We start from the raw sequence: 23773 nt of genomic DNA on the forward strand, positions 1-23773 counted from the left end.
GCAGGAGAGACAGGACTATTTTTTCTTCTCGTTGGCGGAAGGAAACAGACGGAAGGGGGCGGCACTGGGACACAAGATGGCGGCGCCCTGAGGAGCTGTGAGGTAAACAGGCTGTCTGTGTGAGGGGGACGAGCACGGAGGAGTTCTGGCTTCGGTGCTGACCGGAGACTCGCGGTGAGGAGCCGGCAGGCGGGCCGGGGATGGCGGCGGCAGTGTCTGCGGGGCGCCCTCTCCTCCTCCTCAGCTGGGGGAGGCGGCTCGGCTCTGTTGTTATTCCCTGCACAGCACAGTGCTATCTATGGTCCTGGCTTCTTTGTGCCTCTTGTCACAGTCTGTGATTGCTGTCAGTGAATGGAAACCTTCTTGGCTTTGTGCAGGGATTGAGGTCCTGTCCAGACAATACTCAGCTGAGGCTCCGTTACAGCTGTATCCAGTCTACACAATGTAACCTGCACTGACACAGTGTAACAAAGCGTCAGCAGAGAAGGGAGGTGTACTGCTCTCCAGGTTACAGGAATGGCTGCAAATGTCACAAACCCTCAGCGGAGGGAAGAATCGTGTCAGCCCTAAAGGCTCCCACTCACTTGACCGTAAACTGAGGTCTAACAATGGTGTCAGGACAGAGCACCGCTGTCAGGTGTTGGCCCCTGAAGTTTGTGGTCTGTACCTCAGCTGGAGTATCACCTGATTAGATGCCTTGCTGGTAAGTGAGGAGTCGTAGAGCAAGGATGATGGGGGTTATACTGGCTCTATATATAATCAGTACTGGAGCTGCACAAGGTGGTATTAGGTACGTGGCTCTGCTGACGGTGGCCCACGAGATTGGGATTAGGCACGCGGCTCTGCGGACGGTGGCCCACGAGATTGGGATTAGGCACGCGGCTCTGCGGACGGTGGCCCACGAGATTGGGATTAGGCACGCGGCTCTGCGGACGGTGGCCCACGAGATTGGGATTAGGCACGCGGCTCTGCGGACGGTGGCCCACGAGATTGGGATTAGGCACGCGGCTCTGCGGACGGTGGCCCACGAGATTGGGATTAGGCACGCGGCTCTGCTGACAGTGTCACCCTATAGGAGACAGTACCATGCGGGATTGGATTAGATACGCGGCTCAGCAGTCGGTGCAGGGCAGGGTTAGATACGTGGCTCAGCGGTCAGTGCCGCGCAGGACAGGAGTAGCTGATGTCCTGTTGTGCACTGTTTTCTTGCTCACGTTCCCGGTAGAATAGTTCTTCACCTTTTTGGATCTTTCCTTTGTACCTTTCTTTGTTTCTTGCTTTCGGTGACATCTGAGATTGTTACATTTGTCTCCTGTGTAGTTGCTGTGAGCTGCATTGCTTACACTGATACATTGTCACGAGCCTACAGCCCTGGAGGTGTTGGTGCTAATGAGGTTTTCTTATTGTAAGCCCTTGGCTGTGAGACTTGACGGGCGGATGCTTCCATTCACTGACAGCAGGCTGAGGTAGTTATAGTGAGAGATTGATGAGCCTTGTCCATTTGCAGCAGGACCTCCAGCCGCAAGGAAAGCCTGTGACTGTGGTGGTCTGCAGGCATTTGTTCTGGCACCATCCCTCCGTGGCCGCAGGGGCTCTGTAGTATGTGGATCGGCCCCGATCTCCTCTCTCGCTCTATTTTAGCTGCCTGATTCCAGGAAACCTATAGATAGCGGAGCTGATCTGCTCCTGCAATTACTGACCATGCTGGAGCCAGGCCGGGGGGCCGTGTGCTATAAGACCCCCCCCCCCCCCTTTCCATATTTGTCACTGACCAAAAATCAGTCCTAGAGTAATTCCCCATGACAAGGATGTCAAACACAGAGGGCCAAAATGAAAAACTTGGACAAAGTCGTGGGCCATCCAGTATACGGAATGGTGGGCCCCATGCAGTCCTCCACGCAGGGGGTGGTGGGCCCCACGCAGTCCTCCACGCAGGGGGTGGTGGGCCCCACGTTGCGGACCAAATAAAACCACTCTGCGGGCCAGAGTTTGACATGTATGGCATATGACAACACTACCTGTCTGCACTGTTCTCAATAACGTAGGCAACGCAGGGATGGATTTGTTATGTCTTCCCTATTTTCTCCTGCACTGTGGTGCCCCCCTACCATCTGGCTGTGCAGGGAACTACAGGTGGCCATATTTACACTGCCAGTCCCTGCACAGCTTCTGGTTCGGTGCCAGTGAAGGTGAAACAGCGCTGCGGCCCCATTGTTCAGACATCCACAGATCATATAGACTGTATACCCTACCCATACATTATAACTAATGGGATGGGAAAACCCCCTTTAAATTCAGTGCCAAGTTTTGGACAAATTTCTGGGCTACTGCGGCAGTGAAGACCCTCTACCCCCCACAGTGTTAACACTTGATGGCGCAGTCACATAGTTAATTGTGTGATCGTCTCCTCTGCTGTCGCGAGTTGCCTTTACCACCGGGAAGGCGATCTTGTGATTACTCACATGACCACTGTCACCTTGATTGGTATGGACACGGCTATTGTTTACACCCGACATGTAGGTAGAAAGGGGCTTAAGCATGCCAGGCAGGGGTAGCTATGGGGGTCTTTAATATTGGCCACTGTTAAAACTTTGCCATGAAGTGATCTCCCTTAAGTGACTTTTATAAGTGCACATATGGATCTGTTTGTTGCCAGAGTGCAGACAGGCAGTGTTGTCATAAGCCCATAAGCCCTTCGTGTGAGCGTTCCTGACGCTGCAAACTTTCCCATCTCCACAGGATCGGTGATAAGTTGCTGAACCAATAGCTGTGACCCCCATCAATCCTGAGAACTGGGCTCTGAAATGCCCCATCGCCATTATTGTGTATGTGACTGAAGGTGGTGGAGCACTCGTGCAGCCACCGCTCTGTTTCAGGGAGGTATTTCAGTGCTTTGTTCTCTGAATCATTGGGGGTTCCAGTGGTCGGACCTCTATTAATCCGGTGCCTGTTGCCTTCCTTTGATGGCCTTTTGACCATGGTGGATATAGGTGGAGCACAGGTAGGTAGTTTTGGACATGTGTTAACATTTAGATTGCTGATCAACGAGACCTTAAGTAGAAGGTCCAAGCACAGACAGGCAGTGTTGTCATGGGTTCTCCAAGGCAGAGGACCTTCTACCCATTTTTCATGGTGCTCCTTTAGGGCTGACAAATCCCAAGCATTTGGGTAATCCCTCCGTGACTGGTGGTCCTCCAAGCAGGTGCTATTATGGCTTTGGTCTCGCCAGGCCTCCCTGTGATGCCCTCACGTTGGGCCATCATGGTGGGCTGTCATCCGGAGAACCCAGAATGGTCTCTTCCGATATTCCATATTATCTGTGGTCTAAGTGTCACCCGAGGAAGGGGCATTCATCCTGTAATGTGTCTCTGCAGTTTGGAGGAGGCACAGATGAGGACCCTGCTGTGACCTAGAACCTCCTGTGTCCCATCACCAGCACACCCTCCTGGACAGCAGCATGGCCCACCCAATGACTGTGTGGGAGAACCTTGGCCTGCTGGAGTCAACTGATCTGCAGCAACTGGACGACATACATAAGCAGATCCGGGAGCAGCTCAGCTCAGGTACCGGGGGCTGGGGAGAGTAGCGCTCCAGAGTGACCCCTTATTAAGGTGTCTGGAGTCCCGTTACTGACCACTGCTTGCTCAATGTGCTGCCATATAGTGCACATGTGATCCTCGTTATCTCATGTCCTGCAGATCGCTCACCGGTCCTTGTGAACAATCTGGTGGATCACTATCTGGAAAATAATTCAGAACAAGCGATGCTGATCCTTTCCATGGTACAAGAGCCTCATGACAAGGTGAGGGATGAATCCACCCTGGCTGATGTCGGCTACCCTAGATTAGAAAAGCGGGCTGCTTTCTCCTGCAGTGCCCCCTCTGTCTTCAGACACCATGTGGTATTGCAGCTCAGCTTATTCACTTCAGGGGAGCCAAGCTGCAAAACCAGACTCAACCTGTGGACAGGTGTGGCGCTGCAGAAAAAAAATCACAATATTTTGCTAATCCCAGACCACCTCTTTAATCGCCCATGCCCAGGTATGACAATCTGACTTAAAGGGGCTCTTAATTTTCTTGAAAAAAAACTAAAAATGCTTCACCTGAATGTCCCAACCAAGAACATCGGAGTTGAGGGGCGAGAAGTGGCAACTGACCTGGTGGTGAGGACGCCATTGCTTCTGGTCCCAATATAGATCATTTTTATTGTGAAAAGTAAGACATAAATCACAAACCTTTTTGTTTTCCATACACAAGCATCCGTACAATACAGAAAAAAATAAACACCCCCCCCCCCCCCAACTGTATGAAAAAGTTTTTTTTCCACATGCCAGCATTTCTCAATTTAAACCGATAAATTGACTATATCCATAGATGGAATGTTATAGGGAGTGACGAGATACCTGGGTATAAAGTAACTATATAGGATATTAGTGAGATTATACCAATAGTGATGCCCCCATAGTTATGAATACAGTTTTTTTTGATGCATGTATATGCACACTTATTTATATTATAGACAAGCGGTCCAGTACAGTTATTCTGAGCCTTTCCAAAGAGGCTATACTAGGAGCAGTCAGCCATTGTATGTATATTTTATAAGCGCATTCTTTGATTTAGTACACATAAATTTAATCATGTTATATGGTCATGTGTCCAACTAGAATATGAAACCTACAAACAAGATACATGACCCCAAAATATTCAAGGATAACGAACGATAAATACAATTTATAAAGTTTTATTAAGTGTGGCAAAGATAAAAAGGAGCAAGGGAAAAATATCACAAGTATTAAAAAAAACCTACATATGGTTACTTAGTAATCAAATGGACTGTGTCCCTATATCGTAACATGGTACGAATAACAAGAAATTACATACCAATTATTGCATTTCATATTTTTGTGTAAGAAAGATGCATAACAGATGTAAGTCATATGCAAAAAAGTGCTGGATATAGTGCAAAGTGTAGGGAATATTTGTGTATATACATGCCAGAGAAAGTGGTGTGTGTGTGTGTGTGTGTGTGTGTGTGTGTGTGTGTGTGTGTGTATAGATACAAATATACCATAGATGGTGCCAAAAATATATAAACTATAAGGAATGGTAGATTGAGATGTGCAATAAGAAAATGACTATCGGAGACACTGAGAAAGACCCGCATATAGATAACTAACCCAGTGTACGTATCAGAGCATAAAGTAAAACCGTTCCCAAAGTACACAGCCATACATAGACCCCAAGGTAAAGGCCCCGTCACACTTAGCGACGCTACAGCGATCCCGACAACGATACGCCTGTCAGGGATCGTTGCTGCGTCGCTCTGTGATCGCTGGTGAGCTGTCAAACAGGCAGGCTCACCAACGATCAGGGGAGCAGCGACATCGTGGAAAGAATCTTTCCACGATGTCCTGCTCCTGGTTACGAGCCTGCTGAAGCAGGAGCAGGCTGGTAACCATGATAAACATCGGGTTACTAGGGGCACACGCACACCTAGTAACCCGCTGTTTATCATGGTTACCACTCTGCTACGGTGAGCGGGAGGTTACCGCTCACAGTAGCAGAGTGGTAACCAAGATAAACAGCGGGTTACTAAGTGCGCGTGTGCCCCTACTAACCTGCTGTTTATCATGGTTACCAGCCTGATCGCTGGTCACACACAGCGATGTGTGCTGACCAGCGGGAGGGCAATGACCAAAAAATGGTCCGGGACACTTTGCAGCGATCAGCGACCTCACAGCAGGGGCCTGATCGCTGCAAAGTGTCACACATAGCGACATCGCTGGTGAGGTCGCTGTTGCGTCACCAAAACCGTGAATCAGCAGCAATCTCGCTAGCGATCTTGCTATGTGAGTCGGGGGCTTTAGCCTCTCAATCGAGCACTATGGAAAGGAAGACCAAACATGGGAACATGAGTAAGCAAACACATGTGGTGATATAGCATTAGTAAGATACGTAACCATAGACCATGCGCTCAAACCCGACACTAGTTCCGCCAGTGGCTTTCACGAGGAAAATGGTGATCTCCCTGGTGAAAGCCAGTGACGAAACGCGCATCCTCATGTTTGGTCTTCATTTGCATGATGCTTGATTGAGAGGCTTACCTTGGGGTCTATGTATGGCTGTGTACTTTGGGAACGGCTTTACTTTATGCCCCGATACGTACACTGGGTTAGTTCTCTACATGCAAGCCTTTCTCAGTGTCTAGCAATATGTGTCAGTCTCTGAGATGTGCAATAAGAAAATGAATATCAATCTACTATTCCTTATAGTTTTCATAGATTTGTGGCACCTGTATCTCTGGTATACTTATGTACTAGTTCTTCTATTGTTGGGGAGGCTTGGTCTAGACAATGTAGTGCTAACCACTTTAGGCCTAGTATGCATAACCATGGGTCCAGTTGTAAATGTGTCCCAAAAACCTGTTTTACAAGGGTGGTCACCCGAATCCAGTATTTTCCTATAGTCACACTCCCACATCATGTGCATTAAGTGGGGCCCACCTAGTCCACATCTTGGACATGAATCTGTTGTCTGTGCTCCAATTTTATACAGGATAGTTAGCGTTTTATGCACTCTATGGAGAAGGAATATTTGGGACTTTGATAAGGATAGTATAGGTGTTATTTCTAGAACTTCATTCCATTGTTCCTGATTTAGGGTCCACATCCTCTTCCCATTTTAGTTTGACATTCAGGGGATATTTATTTAAAGGGAGTCTGTCAGCAGAAAAATCACTATTAACCTGGAGATTAACCCCACACTGTTTTTTTTTTCTGCTGACAGGTTCCCTTTAAATATAAAGTAGTAGTAGCTTGTATATAGAGGATATTAGGCCTCTTGTATCTATTGTTGTATCTGTTACATAGTGTTTATCAATGTTAATGGTATTAAACTTAAGTTGTGCATTAAATGTATGACAAAGTTGCAGATATTTGGTAAAAAGTTTCATGTGGAGGATTGAACTCAGAATGAATTTGTTCAAAACTTTTGACTGATCCATTACACAACACTTAGATGGTAAGTGAATCCCTTTGTCTTCCAACTTGTTAAAACCTTCTAATTCCTAGAATCAGATAACTTGTGGTTATGCCACAGAGGAGCATAATCCGTATATCTTGAGACCTATAATATTTTTACATCTATCTCAACCTTTGTATGTCATATTTAAGGTGGGGCAAGTTGGGCTATTTTCCTGAGGGTCTAGTTTCTAAAACTGATAATGGGAATTTCCACTTAGAGAAGGAACAAATTAATTGTCCTAATGCCCCACGATGTTCACTTGTTCCCCATCCATGAAGCTGTTGTAGTTGTGAGCCAAGAAATGCCTGGATCGGCTTTTGGAACGACCATGCCAACATCATCTTTTCCCCTTTTCAGGGAAAGGGGGGTTTCTATTGGTGGGTATGGCTCATTTTGAAATGATGGTTTCCTTCTGTTAAAGGAGCTGATAGCACTTTTAAAAAGTGCTATTCCCAGTTCAGTTGGTCCCATTGGGACCACCAGCGATTCTGAGAGTTAAGGGGCCAGCTGCAGTTCCCTTTAACGCCAGGTGGTCCGGAGCCCTGCTGTGCCGGGGAAAAAAATAGTAAAGGTAACTGAACACTGCATCAGGGATTTGCCCCTTTATTCTCCGGATCAATAGTGGCCTCGAGGCCGCATCCACCGTCATTTCTGAGTGTTACAGCTTCAGGTTCTGGCAGATAATTCTGTGTCTTCTATTTTGCAGCACTTATTGGATAAGATAAATGAATATTTAGGTAAAGCTGCCACCCGTCTACCAACCCTGACACTACTGGGCCATGTGATTCGCCGTCAGCCATCTTGGAAGCACAAGTTGTCGCAAGCCGCCGTCCTACAGTCCTTATTGAAGTGTCTTAAGGTAAAGTAATATCCAGTGATGGGAGGAGTTGTATTAACCCCTGGATTAATAGTGATACTTGGGAAAAACTCGGCCACCACCACTATGGCTGCTACAAGATGCATTAATGGCAGATTTGCCTGTATTGCTGCCTATGTGGACAGATCTGCAGTCTCCAAGACTAGCAATGCTGGGAGATGACTACTTCCATCACTGGGGGTCCTCACACAACTTTCCTGGACACAGAAATGACGGAGTATTTCTGGGAGATCAGCTGATCATTGTAGGTTTGGCTTCTCTAACCCCCGACGATCAGCCACTGCAGGGGAAAGCCAAACAGTACATGGCGGATGATCTTGCAGGATCTGCTGATGGAGACAGGCGGACTCCCGGTAGAGAGGGCAGAGAAGGTTTATAACCCTCTCTGCTTTCCTGATCTCTATATGCAGAGCAGTGAACCAGTATAAGAAGCACTTTCTGGTTGGTTCTTTAGTAGACCCAGATCAGCCCTAGAGGATGTGTACCCTGTAACTGCAGCTGCCAGCCCCGTTGTCTACCCAGGCTATAGGCAACCGAGACAGCATTATGCTGCTGGGAGTTTGAGGTGACCCCTGTGCTAACCACTTGTTGTGTTTTACAGACGGACACAGATGTTGTCATTCTCACCACCGCGGTCCTAGTGTTAATCACCGTGCTGCCAATGATCCCGCAGTCCGGGAAACAGTATCTGCACGAGTTCTTTGATATTTTTGGCCGTCTGTCAGCCTGGTGCTTGAAGAACCCAGGTGAGGAGTGTAAAGCGTTTTCTTCTTTCTCCAGGTTGGGACTTGGTATGTGTATACACTGGGACACGTCTTTGTTCTCCAGGTTTTGTGGCGAACAAAGCCAGTGTCTCATGCCCAGCACTAAGGATGCATTATGGTGTTATGTAACAATACACTGGACTTTGGCATCTGACAAAAAATCGGTAGCTGTAGCTTTGGCTACTTTAGGAAAGGAGTGGGCGGCAAAGGATGTGCCATCAGGGTCCTATGAGTGGCCAGTGGCATACTCTTCTTGCTGGGTGCAGGCCCTTCTGTTGTGAAGGGGCCGGTATGTAGTATACCTGCATGAACTGCAAGTGGCCTGTGACAAGCCATGAGGGGGCTTATCATCCCCCTCTAATTTTTAGTAAAGACTTAACGATAGGTGGGTATTATAGGGGTTGTGCTCTACTTGGACAACCTCTTCTTAAAGTCTACATTCCCCCATGTAAATAAGAAAAAAAAACTACGCTTTCTTTCCTCCCGTTCTGGCACTGTTCCAGATATGTTGGTGCTGTCTACCGGGAGCTTGCTTGATGCTGTCCCGAGTGTCACCTGCAGTCTGAGTAGCCATTGATGGGCTGCAGCCTTCACATCTTTTCCTCCAAGAGAAGTGTGAAAGCTGCTGCTGCTAGTCAGTGGCCACTGATGGGCTGCAGCGCTCATGAGTACACCGCACAGAAATTCCTGGAACAACGCTGGTCCGGGAGGTGAGTTTATAGGGTGTTTTTGTTCATTTTAGATGAAGGACCGTAGCATTTAAGAAAGGGTTATCAAGTAGTGGACAATCTCTTTAAGGGGACAATGGGTGCTTAGCATTACAATTGCATATAGATATAGTTTCTATAGGGTGCAGGTCAGGTACATGCAGTGCACCACACCAGCTTGCAGCTAGTTAGTGACTCCCATCATATAAGGAGGGCCACCAGGAACACAAAGCATTGACACCACCTAGTCCCCCTGCACCACTAGTACAGACAGTATCCTGCAAAATGCTAAAATGAGGACGTTTATGTATTTTGTCCAAAATACACGAGCGTGCAGCCTGCGTCAAGGGTCAATTAAATGCACGACTGCAAAAGTGCACATGTGAAAGCTGCCATGTTGCGGAAATGGCCCATTGTCTTTGTGCACGCACAGCCTGATGGAGATGGGTCCTAGCACTGCAAAGTGATGGCATTGGAGCTGCTATTTTTATATAGTAGCCATTGATATGATGCATGCTGTTCTGTGCTGGGCCTCCAGCTTGGATTTCCAGGGACATGCATGTCGATTAATGACACGTCTGCTGTTTCTGCTCACGCCAGGTCATGTAGCGGAAACTTGCCTCGTCCATCTACATGCCAGTGTGTACGCACTCTTCCATCGCCTCTACGGGATGTATCCATGTAATTTCGTGTCCTTCCTGCGCTCACATTACTGTATGAAGGAAAACCTTGAGACGTTTGAAGAGATAGTGAAGGTAAAAGGTGCACGATGTGGATTGCAGTCTTTTAGAATTAGTAATGGTTGGTAAAGCTACAACCTCAAGTTCTTCCTGCACGAAGCTCCTCACTGATTTCTTCATGCCGTTATGTTTAATGTATGTCTTTCTCCCCAGCCGATGATGGAACATGTACGAATTCATCCAGAGCTGGTCACAGGCTCCAAAGACCATGAATTGGACCCGGGCAGGTAGTGTAGCTTAGTACTCGCTAACATTTTAACATCACCCCGATGTCATGTCACCCCGGCCTTTGACCAGCGCATTAGATATTTCTTCCATTTTACTGGCCTTTGTTTTGCAGGTGGAAAAGATTGGAAACTCACGACATAGTTGTTGAATGTGCCAAAATTTCTCTGGACCCTAATGAAGCTTCCTATGAAGAAGGATATTCTCCCCTTTCTGCCCGGCTTCGGTATAGGCAACATGACGCAGCCTCCAGCCCCCACCCGGAGACCTGCAGCAGCTATGGTGGGTACCTGGCATACTTTCAGTAAGGTGGGGCGGCGCAGACACCCCTTTGAGCTGTGGGCAGTGTAATCGCTATATTGTGACTGATTTATTCTAAATGTCCTCCTGTCTAGGAAGCAACTCCTCCACACCCTTTTCCACTCCTCGGCTTTGCACTCAGGAGCCCTTAATGCAGCATATTGGAACCCAGGCCTTCCGCCTGCCAGCAGAGATGGCACAGGTAGGTTATGCCAGGAAAACGGTGATGTTGTCTGACTACAGATAGAATCACCGTTATTTAATGCATGAGCTACATGGTCATTTGATCTTGCCTTTCCAGGTTTTGTTTTGTTTTCCAGACCATGAACAATTATTGCGCTGCTATTGCTTGCATTCGATAGTTTTCTATGTGATATTTCTTTTTCTTAGGACTCATTATGGAGCCCTTCCACCCTGTGTGGGATGACTACTCCCCCCAGCTCTCCAGTCGGTGCGCAGACAGACGTCTCTCTATTTGCTTCCCGTCCTCCTGGCAAAGCCGTGAGCACACAGAGTAAGTGATGGACACCTCCTGGGCACTGTAGTGTCTGGTGATTTTTCAGGAGGGAGACCTCTTTACCCAGTAAGTATCCTCAGCCACTTGCTTAGGTGAATGAATTTAGGAGCCAATGTACAGGACCTTGTGAGCCAGTTATCTAATCCCTTATCGACCTACACCATACATTTTGGGCGGATGTGCACCATGAGGTGCAGATGCCGGCAATACAGTCTAAATATGGCTGAGTTACACTGCATAATCAGAGCAGTCTCTGATGGTTTAAACAAGTTGTCCGATCCAAATAAGTCTGCAGTCACTCTGTGTGACTGCGGACTTATGAATCCCCCCAGCGCGCACACTGTTGCGGGGGTTTGTCTGTTTCAGACTTGGGACCGGAGGGAATGTATGAGTTACACATGCTCCCAGCCAGTGGCCGACTAGAGGGCGCCGCCTCCCTCCATACAAGTGTATGAAAGCGAGCTCGTGCCCACTGGCCAGGAGTATGTATAACTCATACATACCCTCTGGTTCCAGGTCTGAAACCGGCTAATCCCCACAGCTCACAGTGCGTGCGCTGGTGTAGATCTGCAGTCACACAATATGACTGCAGATTTACCGATTTGGACCGAACAAGCCCCTTTAACCTTTTAAATGCCTCTGTAAAGCATGACGTCAGTATTTAGATGGTAACAAACATGGTAGTCGTCCTGACAGTAATCGTCGCATTTGCAAAGCGATCATGGCATCCGGGAACCTTGTGAAGGCCTTGTCAGCCGTGATGGTCCACCTTGGAGGAACAGCTGTGGTGGAGCTTCACAGGAGGTTGTCAATTATACAATAAACTGCAGTAGTTTAATACTGCATTATTTAAAGCGATCACAGGTTCAGTTCCTTAAGGGGACTAATTTAAAAATCTCCAAATCTAAAAGACAACTACTTCAGTCGAGGTTGTGCACTGCCGCACCAAACTAACCAGGATAAGTGCCCCATTCTGCCTAGTGGTGCAGAAGCCGGACCTCAGCAGATCAACGAGTTATTCCCACCAGTCTGATAGCCTGTCCTTCCCAGAGCTCATCAATATCGATAGTGTGGTTGGGGAACCAGGAACCACACATTTTTACTAGGAAGGATTCCCTCTCACATATTTGTGTTTGGGCTGATGCTTTTCTGGACTATCAGATGCCAGAGAAATGTTGGTTGGCTTAATGTGTACTTTTCTGTGGTTGTTTTTGTAGGCGACAAAGGAACCCCCATGGGTACACCAGCAACCTCCCCTCCTCCCGGACTCGGCTCTGATGACCCCACACAGGCCTTGAATGTCTCGTCCACAATATTAACCCCCAGAAAGGCAAGTAATATAAAGACAGACTTTGCTATTCGTTCTCTGCCTTTCAAACTACTAAGTAAAATTTTTTTTTTTTTTTTTTTTTTTTTTTTTTTGTTCCTCTAACAGAATGAATCCCCTAATCAGGAGAAGCTCAAGCAACAGCTCAACATGGGAGAAACTGGCTCTGGTAAGGTGTGGGGAGGTGGTTACCCTGACGTTGTGCACTGTAGGGTACTATGGCCTTGTTTCCAAGCTGCAATGAATATTTTCTGAACTGTCTTTTTCATTCTTTATAGAGAAAACTTCCAAAGTTCAGAAATTGGTGTCACTGAGTGACCTTCCTGAGGTGATAGAAGAGTTTGCAGCAGACCAGAGTACCGCAGAGGAAGGTGAGTGTGTCTGGATAGAGCTGATCGGTAACCTAGATTAAAGGGATTGTGCGAAGTTTGAAAGCTACCCCCTATCCAGAGGAGAAGGTATAAGTTCCTGATCGCTGGGACTTTCACCGATCCTGAGAAACAGCCCTGTCTAATTGAATCTCGGAGATTGGCTCCATTCTCGCTGGGACACCTGGGGATGGAGGTGTTCATGCTCTGCCTCTAGTGAATTCAGCCAGGGCTGATTGGGAAGTTTTCACCCTCTTCCATCTATAGAGAGCAAACTTATTGCTTACCCTTAAGAGAATCTCCTCTTTAAAGATAGCAGGAGAGACCTCACAACTCAAAGCCTTTCCATAATGGCCAGTGGGGGGGTGAGTGGAGTAGTATGACGCTTCCCAGGCTCAGGTAGTGATAAAATGGCTGTCCCCTTTTAGGTTCTGTTCAAACTTTGCCTCTCTCAGAGATATATCAGAATTGGTGCAGACATGTCTGTTTCGAGGTTGTGTGGTGCCATCGTGTGGCCATGTTGGTTCACTTACAGTTTTGTGCTCCATGTTTGCGCTCCGCACATTAATACTTTGTCTATGTAAATGTTTAATCTCTCAGGACCAAAGAAACAAGGTAGGTTGTGTTGATCAGGTAACTTTACAAAGCGAGCACGGTGGGGGGCTTTTGGTGGTTTTGTTTTTGGGAAATGAACTTTTGGCACATATTGGTGTCTCCAGATATTTGGTTAACACCGGTGGTGTGTCCTAAAATGTGTAACTGTATGCAGCAAATACAGCACTGGATGTACGGTACTAGTGTTCATTTTCAGGAGTGCACGGTTACACACTGGTTTACATGTGCATGCTTATTTGGTGTGGGGGGGAAATCGAGCGTTTCTGCCCTCAGTAATCAAGAAAATGCCACAAGTGTGCTGCACTCATTGGGGGCAGCAATAATTGCCTTTTATAAAATGTATGACTGATTTATCACCTTTAACTCTTTGTGCACCAGCTGCTATATCCCAGGAGCTGTCACAGATCACCACCCATTCTGATCATGAGCCAAGTGTTCGCCGTGGGGGCTTTGATTCACCGTTCTGTCCTCAGTCTGAAAGTCAGCCCAAATCTCAGAGGAGGAGCAACTCTGGTAACGTCCCCCAGACCCCCGATAACTCAGCCGCTAACAAGCCACCCTGCAACGGCTCCCAGGATTCTTCAAAACAGGCATTCACCCCCATTGAGCCCCCCAATGGAGCGGAGAATCACAGCTCAGGGAAGACACAGACTACGAACTCTTTGCCCGATTCCAGGAATATCCTTACTCCCAGCCCTTGCAAAACTCAGGCCCACTGCAGATACTGCTTCAATCCTGTCCCTTACGAGCACCTTTTCGAGCTGGCTCTTCCTAAAACAGCGAGCTTTTTCATCTCCAAAAAGACAGAGGAACTGTACAAAAAATTGAAAGGGAGCAACGAAGAAGCCGAAGAAAGCAGCCCTTCAGTGTCTCCGGCGGAGGTGCTCGACCGGCTTATACATTTAGGGGCTGATGCACACACCAAAGAGCTGAACAAGTAAGTACTAACCTAATATAAGTCCTGCAGTGTTGTGGTGTATCCTAGTGATGAGAATACCCACTTAGGTACATCTCCTCCTAATGCATCTGTACAACAATTACACATACACTTCCTAAGGGTAATATTCCCGATCCTGAAATCCAGGCCTCTCTGACCCCCGGGCCGCTGTAACTAAATGTTGGCTGATCCACTCCGCTTTGCTTTATTCTGCAGATTGCCTTTACCCAGCAAATCAGCTGATTGGACTCACTTTGGAGGTATGCTACACTTATTAGTCGCCAAAACACTTCCAAAGCTGCTGCCCCATAAACTCCACCACTCTGAAAACTTGCAGTCACAGATGTGATTGTTTTGATCTCAGGTTCACCCCCCACTGATGAGATCCACATCTTGAGGAACCAGTTGGTGCTTCTTCATAACCAGCTTTTGTACGAGCGATTTAAGAGACAGCAACACGCCCTGCGCAATAGACGGCTGCTGCGCAAGGTGATCAAAGTGACCGCCCTTGAGGAACAGAATGCTGCTATGGTAAGTGGTCATCATTTAGTCTGATGGCAAGCCATTTTCCTTGCTCCGTGCGCCCCTTGCTCACTCAGCGCCTCCACAGGCATCCTGCGCACCCTTTGCTCTCAAGAACTGTTATCATTCTACTACTTCGCTTCTGCATTTTTTTTTTCCAGAAAACCCAGTTAAAGATGCAGGAAGCAGACATACAGACAGCAAGGCAAAGCCTTATCCAAGAGCAGGTGCGATACAACAGGCTGCAGGACGAGAAGGACATTGTGCTCACTCAGCTCCACAGCCAGATCCGACAACTCCAACACGACCGCGAGGAGTTTTACAATCAGAGTCAGGAGCTGCAGGTCAGTCCCCAAAAGATTATCTTTCACCGTAGCATATACCATCTTGATGTCTGGCTGCCTGTGACGATCGGTGACCAGTTTCCACTTAACCTTGACTTGTATTTGTCTCCTTTGCTAAATGTCGCCTCTGCATTTCTAGACCAAGCTGGAGGATAGCCGCAGTACGATAGCGAACCTGCGATCTGAGCTGAAGCTATCCAACAACAAGGTGTGCAACACGGAGCTGAGGCTCAGCCAGGTGTCTCAGAAGGTGAGGATCCATTTCTTTAAAATACTCATGTGCTCACCTATAGATTGTAACGGCCTATTTTTATTTATTTTTTTCCCAGCTTTGCACATAGCAGCCCATTTACTATTCATGTAGATCCAATCCTTGTTCACATGAAGCGACGTCAGGCTGTGGTTTCGCAGTACAAAAATGCTGCAGGTTCTCTGTCCAGAAGCAAGATACTTAATGAAAGACAGCAGTAGTAAAGTGGATGAGATTTACACAAATCTGTGGAAATTAACTAGCGGTGACTTTGGTTAAATTCGCTGCTTGTTAATTTGTCTGGACTGGGTTTGTTGCAGATTTTTCTTAGTGAGTTCAGTAGGGAAGTCAAAATTTGCAGGAATCTCTAATTGTAGGTTATTGCAGAAGGTCACAAATAAACCTCAGCTGCCGCTCCTGGGGTAATAGACAGAACTACTGATTATGGTAACAACAAAAAATAATATAAAGGGGAACATTTTTTTCATTATTTTTAAACTTTAATTCCTTTTTGAGCCTGCGATCGTATGTTCGCTCGCTCTCTATATTCCCCGGTATTGCAGTATATAGTTGATATGATTATCTACTGTAAAGCCCATCTTGTGTGCTAACACTGCAGTCATAGGGGACCACAACAGACCCCCAGCTTGCCATTACATCCTACTGGCACACTGTGATCATGTATGAAACTGTGCTTTCCAGACAATGTGTTATAAATGCTGCTGTCGGAGAATGACTGTGGCATTAAAGGGGTAAACCCGCCACAATCTAAGCACGGCTGTCACAAAAGGCGCTCAATGGCCATGCTGTGGTCTATGGATAAATGAATTGGCTGAAAAGCGGGGGTATATGGAACTGGGTATAGGTATGAGTCCTGGGCAGGTAAGTGTATGATCCCATAAAGTAGAGTAGTGTAGATGGCCTGGGGATGATAGCCCCTTGTACGGGCCCATGGGGTCAGTGAGTCTCGGTCCAGCCATGTATTGAGGGAAGTGCAGCATAAAGTATTGCTAAAAACATAAAATTAATCTTTATTTGGACAAGTTTTCTTTTATCTGCAGCTTTCAAACAGCGAGTCCTTACAGCATCAGATGGAGTTTCTGAACCGGCAGCTGTTGATTCTCGGGGAGGTGAACGAGCTTTACGTGGAACAACTGCAGCACAAAAACACCAATGCTGATAAGGTACGAGCTGCTGCGAGTCCAGGAGTTGCTGGCGCAGTGCAATATTGTGGCAGCAATGACTATATTGAGTTTACTCAGATGTTATATTTTTCTCTTTAGGAAGTAGAGATGCTGCAGGGGTCTTTTAAAAAGGATCTGGAGAAAGCCCGTTGTCTGGGGGTGCAGCAGAGTCAGAGACTTGAGAGCGTCCAGAAGAAGATTGCGGAGCTGGAGGCGCAGCTGGCCAAAAAGGAGCTGCTGTTCCAGGAGCAGAAGAAATTCCTGGAGGATGTGAAACAGAAGCATAGGTATTTACCAAGTGACGTCATACAAGTCTTCGGATGGAAAGGAGGCTCCAGAGCCTTTTATTAATGTCCTGTGTGTCTTAAGTGCGCAGCTCCAGGCGGCACAGAGCAAGTACAACGCACAAAAAAGGATAAGTCAGGTCTTCGAAGTGGAGATCCTCGGCCTGTACAGCCAGCTCGAGAAGGAGGGCTTGTTAAAGAGCCGAAAGGAAGAAAAAGCTGAAACTGCAGAGGTTGCGGAGGAAAGGTGAGATGGTTAAAGGAATTGTCCACCTTTGGGCAATCCATCTTTATTTTATTTTTTTTAAATTCATTGTTGTAATTGGGCTTGATCAAAACATGTTTCCTTGTCTGTCTTCTATAGCCTGTATTGGACCGGTTATTACTGGATGCAGAATGAGTTAACTGAGAATCTGTCAGTGAGCTGCTAGGAGGGTCTGATGAGGATTATAATAGAATGTGCAGGGAAACGTGCTATTATGATGTGAACTGTGGTCATAAATCGTCTGAGAGCAGCTCAAAGACAAATAAGTGACTCCTCATCATAGCGGCTGACAGATTCTCAGTTCTCATTCTTCAGCCAACAATAGAGTAACTTGGAAACTTTAGAAGGCAAACCGCACAAAAGTTTTAATCAAACCCATTTACAAAAATTAATCTAGCCCCAAATGGATGCATTGGAGGAAAAAAATGTCCCCAAACATGAACAGCCCCTTCCTTGGATTTGTTACTTTGATTGTGATTTGTAGATGTCATCCAAAAATTGTAGGGTTTCAGTACTCAGTGAGGTAACTCAAATAATGGGTACGTTAAAGGGGTTGCGGTAATTCAACAATGCAAAGCCTTTCATGAAGACCTCTCAGGTGGAGAGACACAGAGCGGCTCTCGTGTGCTCGGTCCGGCTACCTCTACATCAGCTGCTGTGATACTACAACTCCCAGCATGGTCAACAGGTCGTTTCACCAGGCTGTTTACTCACCCTTGTCCTACATGATCAACCATTGCCAGTGCAAGGAAAATGTGTACTTTTCACTAGCGATATCATGGCTTGTGGGGGGGATCTCTGTGCTGAACCCACAGCAAATTAATTAATCGTTACAGTGGCTCCTTTACTGTGGGCGAGCTGTGCCACTCCAGCTGTGAATCTCTTCTACATCACAAAACAAAGTATAATGTAAAGCAATGGTCTAAATTCTCTATTAAGTCAAGGTGGTTTATTGCTTTTATGCAATGCAGAAAAGGGAAATAATTCTTCCCTGATGGCCTCCTTCCTCCTGAAGGCGGTTTTGCATTGCTTTGTGCAGCGTCTTTTTGTTGTATGCATCAGGCAAGCTCTTTTTCATGCACTACATAAAAAGACACATCTTCTTGTTTTTATCAATATCTGACATGAAATCATAACTTTTAATATTTGCCCAATGCCGAGAGAGAGATTCTCACAATAGTTGGCTGGAATTTGGGCCCACTCCTCCTGACAAAACTGGTGTAACTGATCCAGGTTTGTAGGTCGCCTTCCTTGTATCTGCCTTTTCAGCTTTGCCCATAAATTTTCAATAGGATTGAGATCAGGGCTTTGATGGCCTCTCCAAAACATTGACTTTGTTGTCCTTAAGCCACTTTGTTACCATTTTGGCAGTATGCTTCATGTCATTGTCCATTTGGAAGACCCATTTCCAACCAAGCTTTAACTTCCTGGCTGATGTCTTGAGATGTTGCTTCAGTATTGCCACATAATCTTCTTTTCTCATGATGCCATCTATTTTGTGAAGTGCACCAGTCCCTCCTGCAGCAAAACAGTCCCACAACATGATGCGGACACCCCCGTGTTTCACAGTTGGGATGGTGTTCTTAGGCTTCCAAGCTTCTCGCTTTTTCCTCCAAACGTAACGATGGTCATTATGCGTAAAAAGTAAAATTTTTAGTTTCATCCGACCACAGGACATGTCTCCAAATAAGGTCTTTGTTCCTGTGTGCATTTGCAAACCTTAATCTGGCTTTGTTTCTTTTGGAGTAATGGCTTCTTCCTGGCTGAGTGGCCTTTCATCCCATGTTGATACATGTTGAGTACTCCTTTCACTGTGGATATTGACACCATCTTACCAGCTTCCGCCATCATCTTCACAAGGTCTTTTTCTTTTGTCCTTTGGTTGATATGCACATGTCGGACCAAAGCATGTTCATCTCTGGGACAAAGAACCTGTCTCCTTCCTGGCCAGTATGATGGCTGGACATTCCCATCTTGTTTGTGCTTGTGTATAATTGTTTGTACAGATGAATAACTTCAGGTATGTTGAAATTGTACCCAAGGATGAGCCAGAATTGTGCAAGTCCACAATTCTCTTCCTGATAGCTCAGCTGATTTCTTTAGACTGTCCCAGGATGCTACACAAGGAAGCAGTGTGTTTCAGGTGTGCATTAAAATACATCCACAGGTGTGTCTCTAATTAATTCAGATGTTGCCAAAAAACCTAACAAAGATTCCAAACACATGACATCATCATATGGGCAGTCCTGAATTGTTTAACCCCTTCATGACCGGAGCAATTTCTGCTTTTGCATTTTCGTTTTTTGCTCCCCTTCTTCCCAGAGCCAGAATTTTTTATTTTTTTTTTTCATTCAATATGGCGATGTGAGGGCTTATTTTTTGCAGGACGAGTTGTACTTTTAAATGCCATCACTGGTTTTACCATATCGTGTACGGGAAAACAGGAAAAAAAATTCCAAGTGCGGTGAAATTGCAAAAAAATAAATACATAAAAAAAAAAATATGCAATTCCAGTTTTTTTTTTTTTTTTTTTTTTTTTTTACCATGTTCACTGAATGCTAAAACTGACCTGCAATTTTTATTCTCCAGGTCATTACGAGTTTGTAGTCACCAAACATGTATAGGTTTTTTTTTTTGTTTTTTTTTAAGTGGTGAAAAAATCCAAAGTTTGGGAGGGGGGGGGTGTGGATAAAAAAAAGCTCCATTTTCCGAGAGCCGTAGCATCTCTATTTTTCGTGATCTGGGTTGGGTGAGGGCTTATTTTTTGCGCGTCAAGCTGCCGTTTTTATTGATACCATTTTGGGATAGATCCGTTGTTTTGATCGCCCTTTATTGCAATGTTGCGGCGAAAAAAAAACACGGAATTCTGGCGTTTGGATTTTTTTCTTGCTACGCTGTGTACCGATCAGATTTTTTTTTTTTCTTATTGATAGAGCAGGCGATTCTGAGCACGGCGATACCAAATGTGTATGTGGGTTTTTTTTTTATTTTTATTTTGAATGGGGCAAAAAGAGGGTGGTTTTAAACTTTTTTTATATTTTTTTTTGTTTTTCAAAACATTTTTTGTACACTTTCTGCTTACTTCAATAGTCTCCATAGGAGACTAGAAGCAGCAGCAGTCCGATCGCCTCTGCTACATACAGGCGACGAGCAAATCGCCTGTATGCAGGAGAAATGCTCATGTGTAATGAGTGCCAACTAGGTGGCACTCATGGCAATCTTTACATGACAACCACTGGACAGACCTAGGGTTGTCACACCCACCCATCAGTGACCTGCGATCAAGTGACAGGGTCAATGATGGGCGGGGTAAGTGACGTGCTTCTGGCGTGGTTCTGTTAAATGCTGCTGTCAGAGATTTACAGCGGCATTTAACTGGTTAACAGCCGCGGGTGGATCACTATTTCACCCGTGGCTGTTGGGGGCACATGTCTGCTGTAAGAACCAGCTGATATGTGCTCGGTTCACTGCGGGCTCAGCGCCGGAGCCCCCGCTGAACTGGCCTTTCCGACATGGTGCGTACTATTACTGACCACGTCGGAAAGGGGTTAAAGGCATAGTTATCTTAGTGTATGTAAACTTTTGACTTTGCAGTAAGTAATAAAAATGCCTTAAAACATTCTCTCTCTCTCTCTCTCTCATTATTCTGGTATTTGGCAAATATTAAAAAAGATGGTAATCCTAATTGACCTAAAATGAGAAAGGTTTATTCTGATTTCATGTCAGATATTGAGAAAAACATGAATGTGTCTTTAAATATATATATAATTTTTTAAAGGGCAGCCAATGTTTGTCTGCGTGTACATCAACTTACCCTGGGGGCTGTTGCCAATATATCCGGACATTGCAAAATGCAGCATGAACGCCCCATGCCAGGCCGTCAGCTGATTGGGCAGAAGGATTGCACTGGTGCTAAGTTCTTACATTCTGTTTTATTTTACAGGTTTGGTAACGATGACATGGAGGTTTCCAGTCCGGATGACTCCAGTAAGGAAGAAGTGAATGTTGGTAACGGTAGCAAAACCGTCACGCACACAAGCCCTCAGTCTAGCAGTGGAAGCAGCAGCAGTAGTAGTGGCGACTCCACCCCAGAGAAAGCCACTAACTTGCCCCATGCCATTAGAGAAGTGCTGGAGTTGCCTCCCAGTGGCCGTCTGACTATTGGCTCGTACCCGAACGCTAAGAGTTTTCTTGGTATCCGGGCCCGCGAGCTGTTTCGTAACAAGAGCGAGAGCCATTGTGACGAGGAAGGTATAAGCAGCCTCTCCGAGATCCTGAAAAATGAGCTCTGCCAGGGAGAGGGATCTGAGGCCGGGGTCTCTTCAGCGAGTAATGTGGGAAGCCAGCGTGTGCCAGATTTTCAAATCATGGACTACGATTAACCAGACACATCAGAACCACAGTTAGGAGGCGAGCAATCAGTGTTACTTCCTTCTGGCTCCTGGCTTCACTCCTTGGTGTCGCGCTACTCCTGCAGTGCATCAGTAGCCGACCACTGGAACCGATGGGAATCTCTGTATGTCACACCCCCCTCCCCCCTGCTTATTTAACCCCCTTCATCTAAGCCGTACCATGGTTCAGAATGATCCTCCATTATCACTTGCAGAGTCTGCAGCGCTTATCATTGGTGCACCCGGGGCATTTAAATACTGGAAAGATTTTTTTTTTTTTTTTTTTTTTTTTTTTTTTTTTTTTTAAAGGATTGAATGACCCCCTGGTAGGTTCAGCCCACAACCCCTAAAGCCACCCTGTAACTGATAACTTGAGACATATCGCCAGCATTTTTCCCCCGTATGGCACTGGAAAACGGCAGCTCAGTCCAGTACATTGCTTTCTAGAAGTGGCCTTATATGTTAGTTGGATGCCAAATGACGTAAGGGACCAATCGTTTACCTGGGCTCATCTGATCTGTCCCCCATTTTTCTGCACAGCCCCAATACAGCTTGCAGCCAGTTCCTTCATCATTTCAGTCTGCCATACATGGGGACAACCCTAATCACCTATGTACAGATTTGTATTTTGGCCTAAACACACATTTTTCAGTGTTGTGGGGTTTTTGTTATTTTTTAATCTATAAATTGCACTTTAACAAAAAAAATTCCTGACCTCAAAATAAACACTACACGTTGCACCCGTATATTGGCGGATCACACCACCTAAATCACCCTTTCATGTCAGTCCTCCTCGACCTGTAACTCACCAGTTACTGGAAAACTACTCCCAGCATGATGGCAGTTGCAATTGGGAGGGCACAGATTTCGGAGAACCGCTTTAAGCATTAACTCACCCCCACTCTTTGTATTACACGCTACATCCTAGTTTACAGCTTGATGACCCAATAGAAAAAAATGGTTCCCAAATCTGACTACAAATCATTGCTGGAATTTTTTTTTTGGACAATTTTTTTGCAAATCTGATCCTTTGTTCCTCTAATGGCAAGATCATAAAGTATACATTGTGGGTAATTGAAGTGTGTCGTAAAATGCAACCAGTTTACCTTATTTCTCCTATTGGTGTACGTGCCCACGATCAGGAAATGCTGCGGGTTTGAGGCTGTGTGTTTATGCAGCGTCAAACCCGCAGCGCCAGATGTTACAGCATAGTGGATGGGATTTCTAGAAATCCTATGTCCGCTACGCGTGCATCTGAGGCTGCGGATCACCCGTGGACAATGACATGTGGCGCGTCTTTCTAGACCACACCATGTCAATTTCTCTTGCGGAGTGGCTAGTCTCCGCAACAGAAATTTGACCACTAGAATGTATTGAATGCAGTAAATCAATAGAATGCAGCATTTTAGATGCAGCAAAAATATGCTGTGTCCAAAGCGCTGCTACATCTGGATCGTGGGCACATACCCTTATGGGAACAAAATATTAATGCTCTGTATAGTGGACAGATATTGGCAAGTGCCCCCTTGACTGCAATTTTGTAGGCTTGCCACATATTGGTTGAGAACTCTGCAGTAAATGAATTGCCTGCAGCCTCCTGTGAAAATAAACATTTTAAAGGGGGTTGTATTAAATTGCTAATTTTTTTTTCTCTTGCACCACTGTCCAGCAGGTGGCGTGCAGATTTGCAGCTCTGCCACGTTTAGGTGCTGCGATACCTGACCTGGCCTGTTCAGCTGATTTTGGTGGGTGGGAGGGGAAAACCTGCCATTCTTTCCTATAAAGCCATAAAATCCTTTGTGGTCAACGACAGTGTCCCAGCAATGATTTTTTTTTTTTTTCTTCCTCCCCTGCTCGGTCTAACCCTTGCTATGTCATGTTCTTGCCATTATTCGTGTTTTTGTTTTTTTTAATTGACTGGCGGACTACGGTTCCCATCCTCCGATCCTGCAAGCAGAGGTACAGACAGGCTGCAGAAAGAGTATTAGTCCTGAGCAGACTATACCCCAGGATGATTTGCTTGTGTATAACTGTGAACAAATAAACAGATTTATTCTTTTTGCACTATTTCTCTTGTCATTTTATGGCTTTAATCAGACTTTCTGTGACTTGTTTCTCGTGGACAGGATGAGGT

The 23773-nt window shown here is 46.0% G+C and overlaps 1 protein-coding gene across 1 annotated transcript; it reads left to right on the forward strand.

The window, feature by feature from the left end:
- Positions 1-23706, forward strand: TSC1 (TSC complex subunit 1). Its single transcript, XM_073640654.1, is given in 23 exon segments — positions 1-102; positions 3375-3563; positions 3699-3802; positions 7729-7881; positions 8501-8645; positions 9971-10125; positions 10264-10337; positions 10451-10617; positions 10731-10837; positions 11026-11149; positions 12370-12482; positions 12588-12648; positions 12758-12850; positions 13841-14399; positions 14616-14659; positions 14764-14930; positions 15083-15265; positions 15405-15515; positions 16577-16699; positions 16799-16986; positions 17069-17230; positions 21192-21624; positions 21626-23706. Coding segments are annotated over 22 exon segments (3402 nt in total). The 5' UTR covers positions 1-102; positions 3375-3457; the 3' UTR covers positions 21656-23706.
- Positions 23707-23773: the final 67 nt, after the last annotated feature.

The sequence above is a fragment of the Phyllobates terribilis genome, unplaced genomic scaffold (assembly GCF_046119375.1).
Source record: "Phyllobates terribilis strain yellow unplaced genomic scaffold, ASM4611937v1 Scaffold_7__3_contigs__length_470593459, whole genome shotgun sequence".
NCBI lineage: Eukaryota > Metazoa > Chordata > Amphibia > Anura > Dendrobatidae > Phyllobates > Phyllobates terribilis.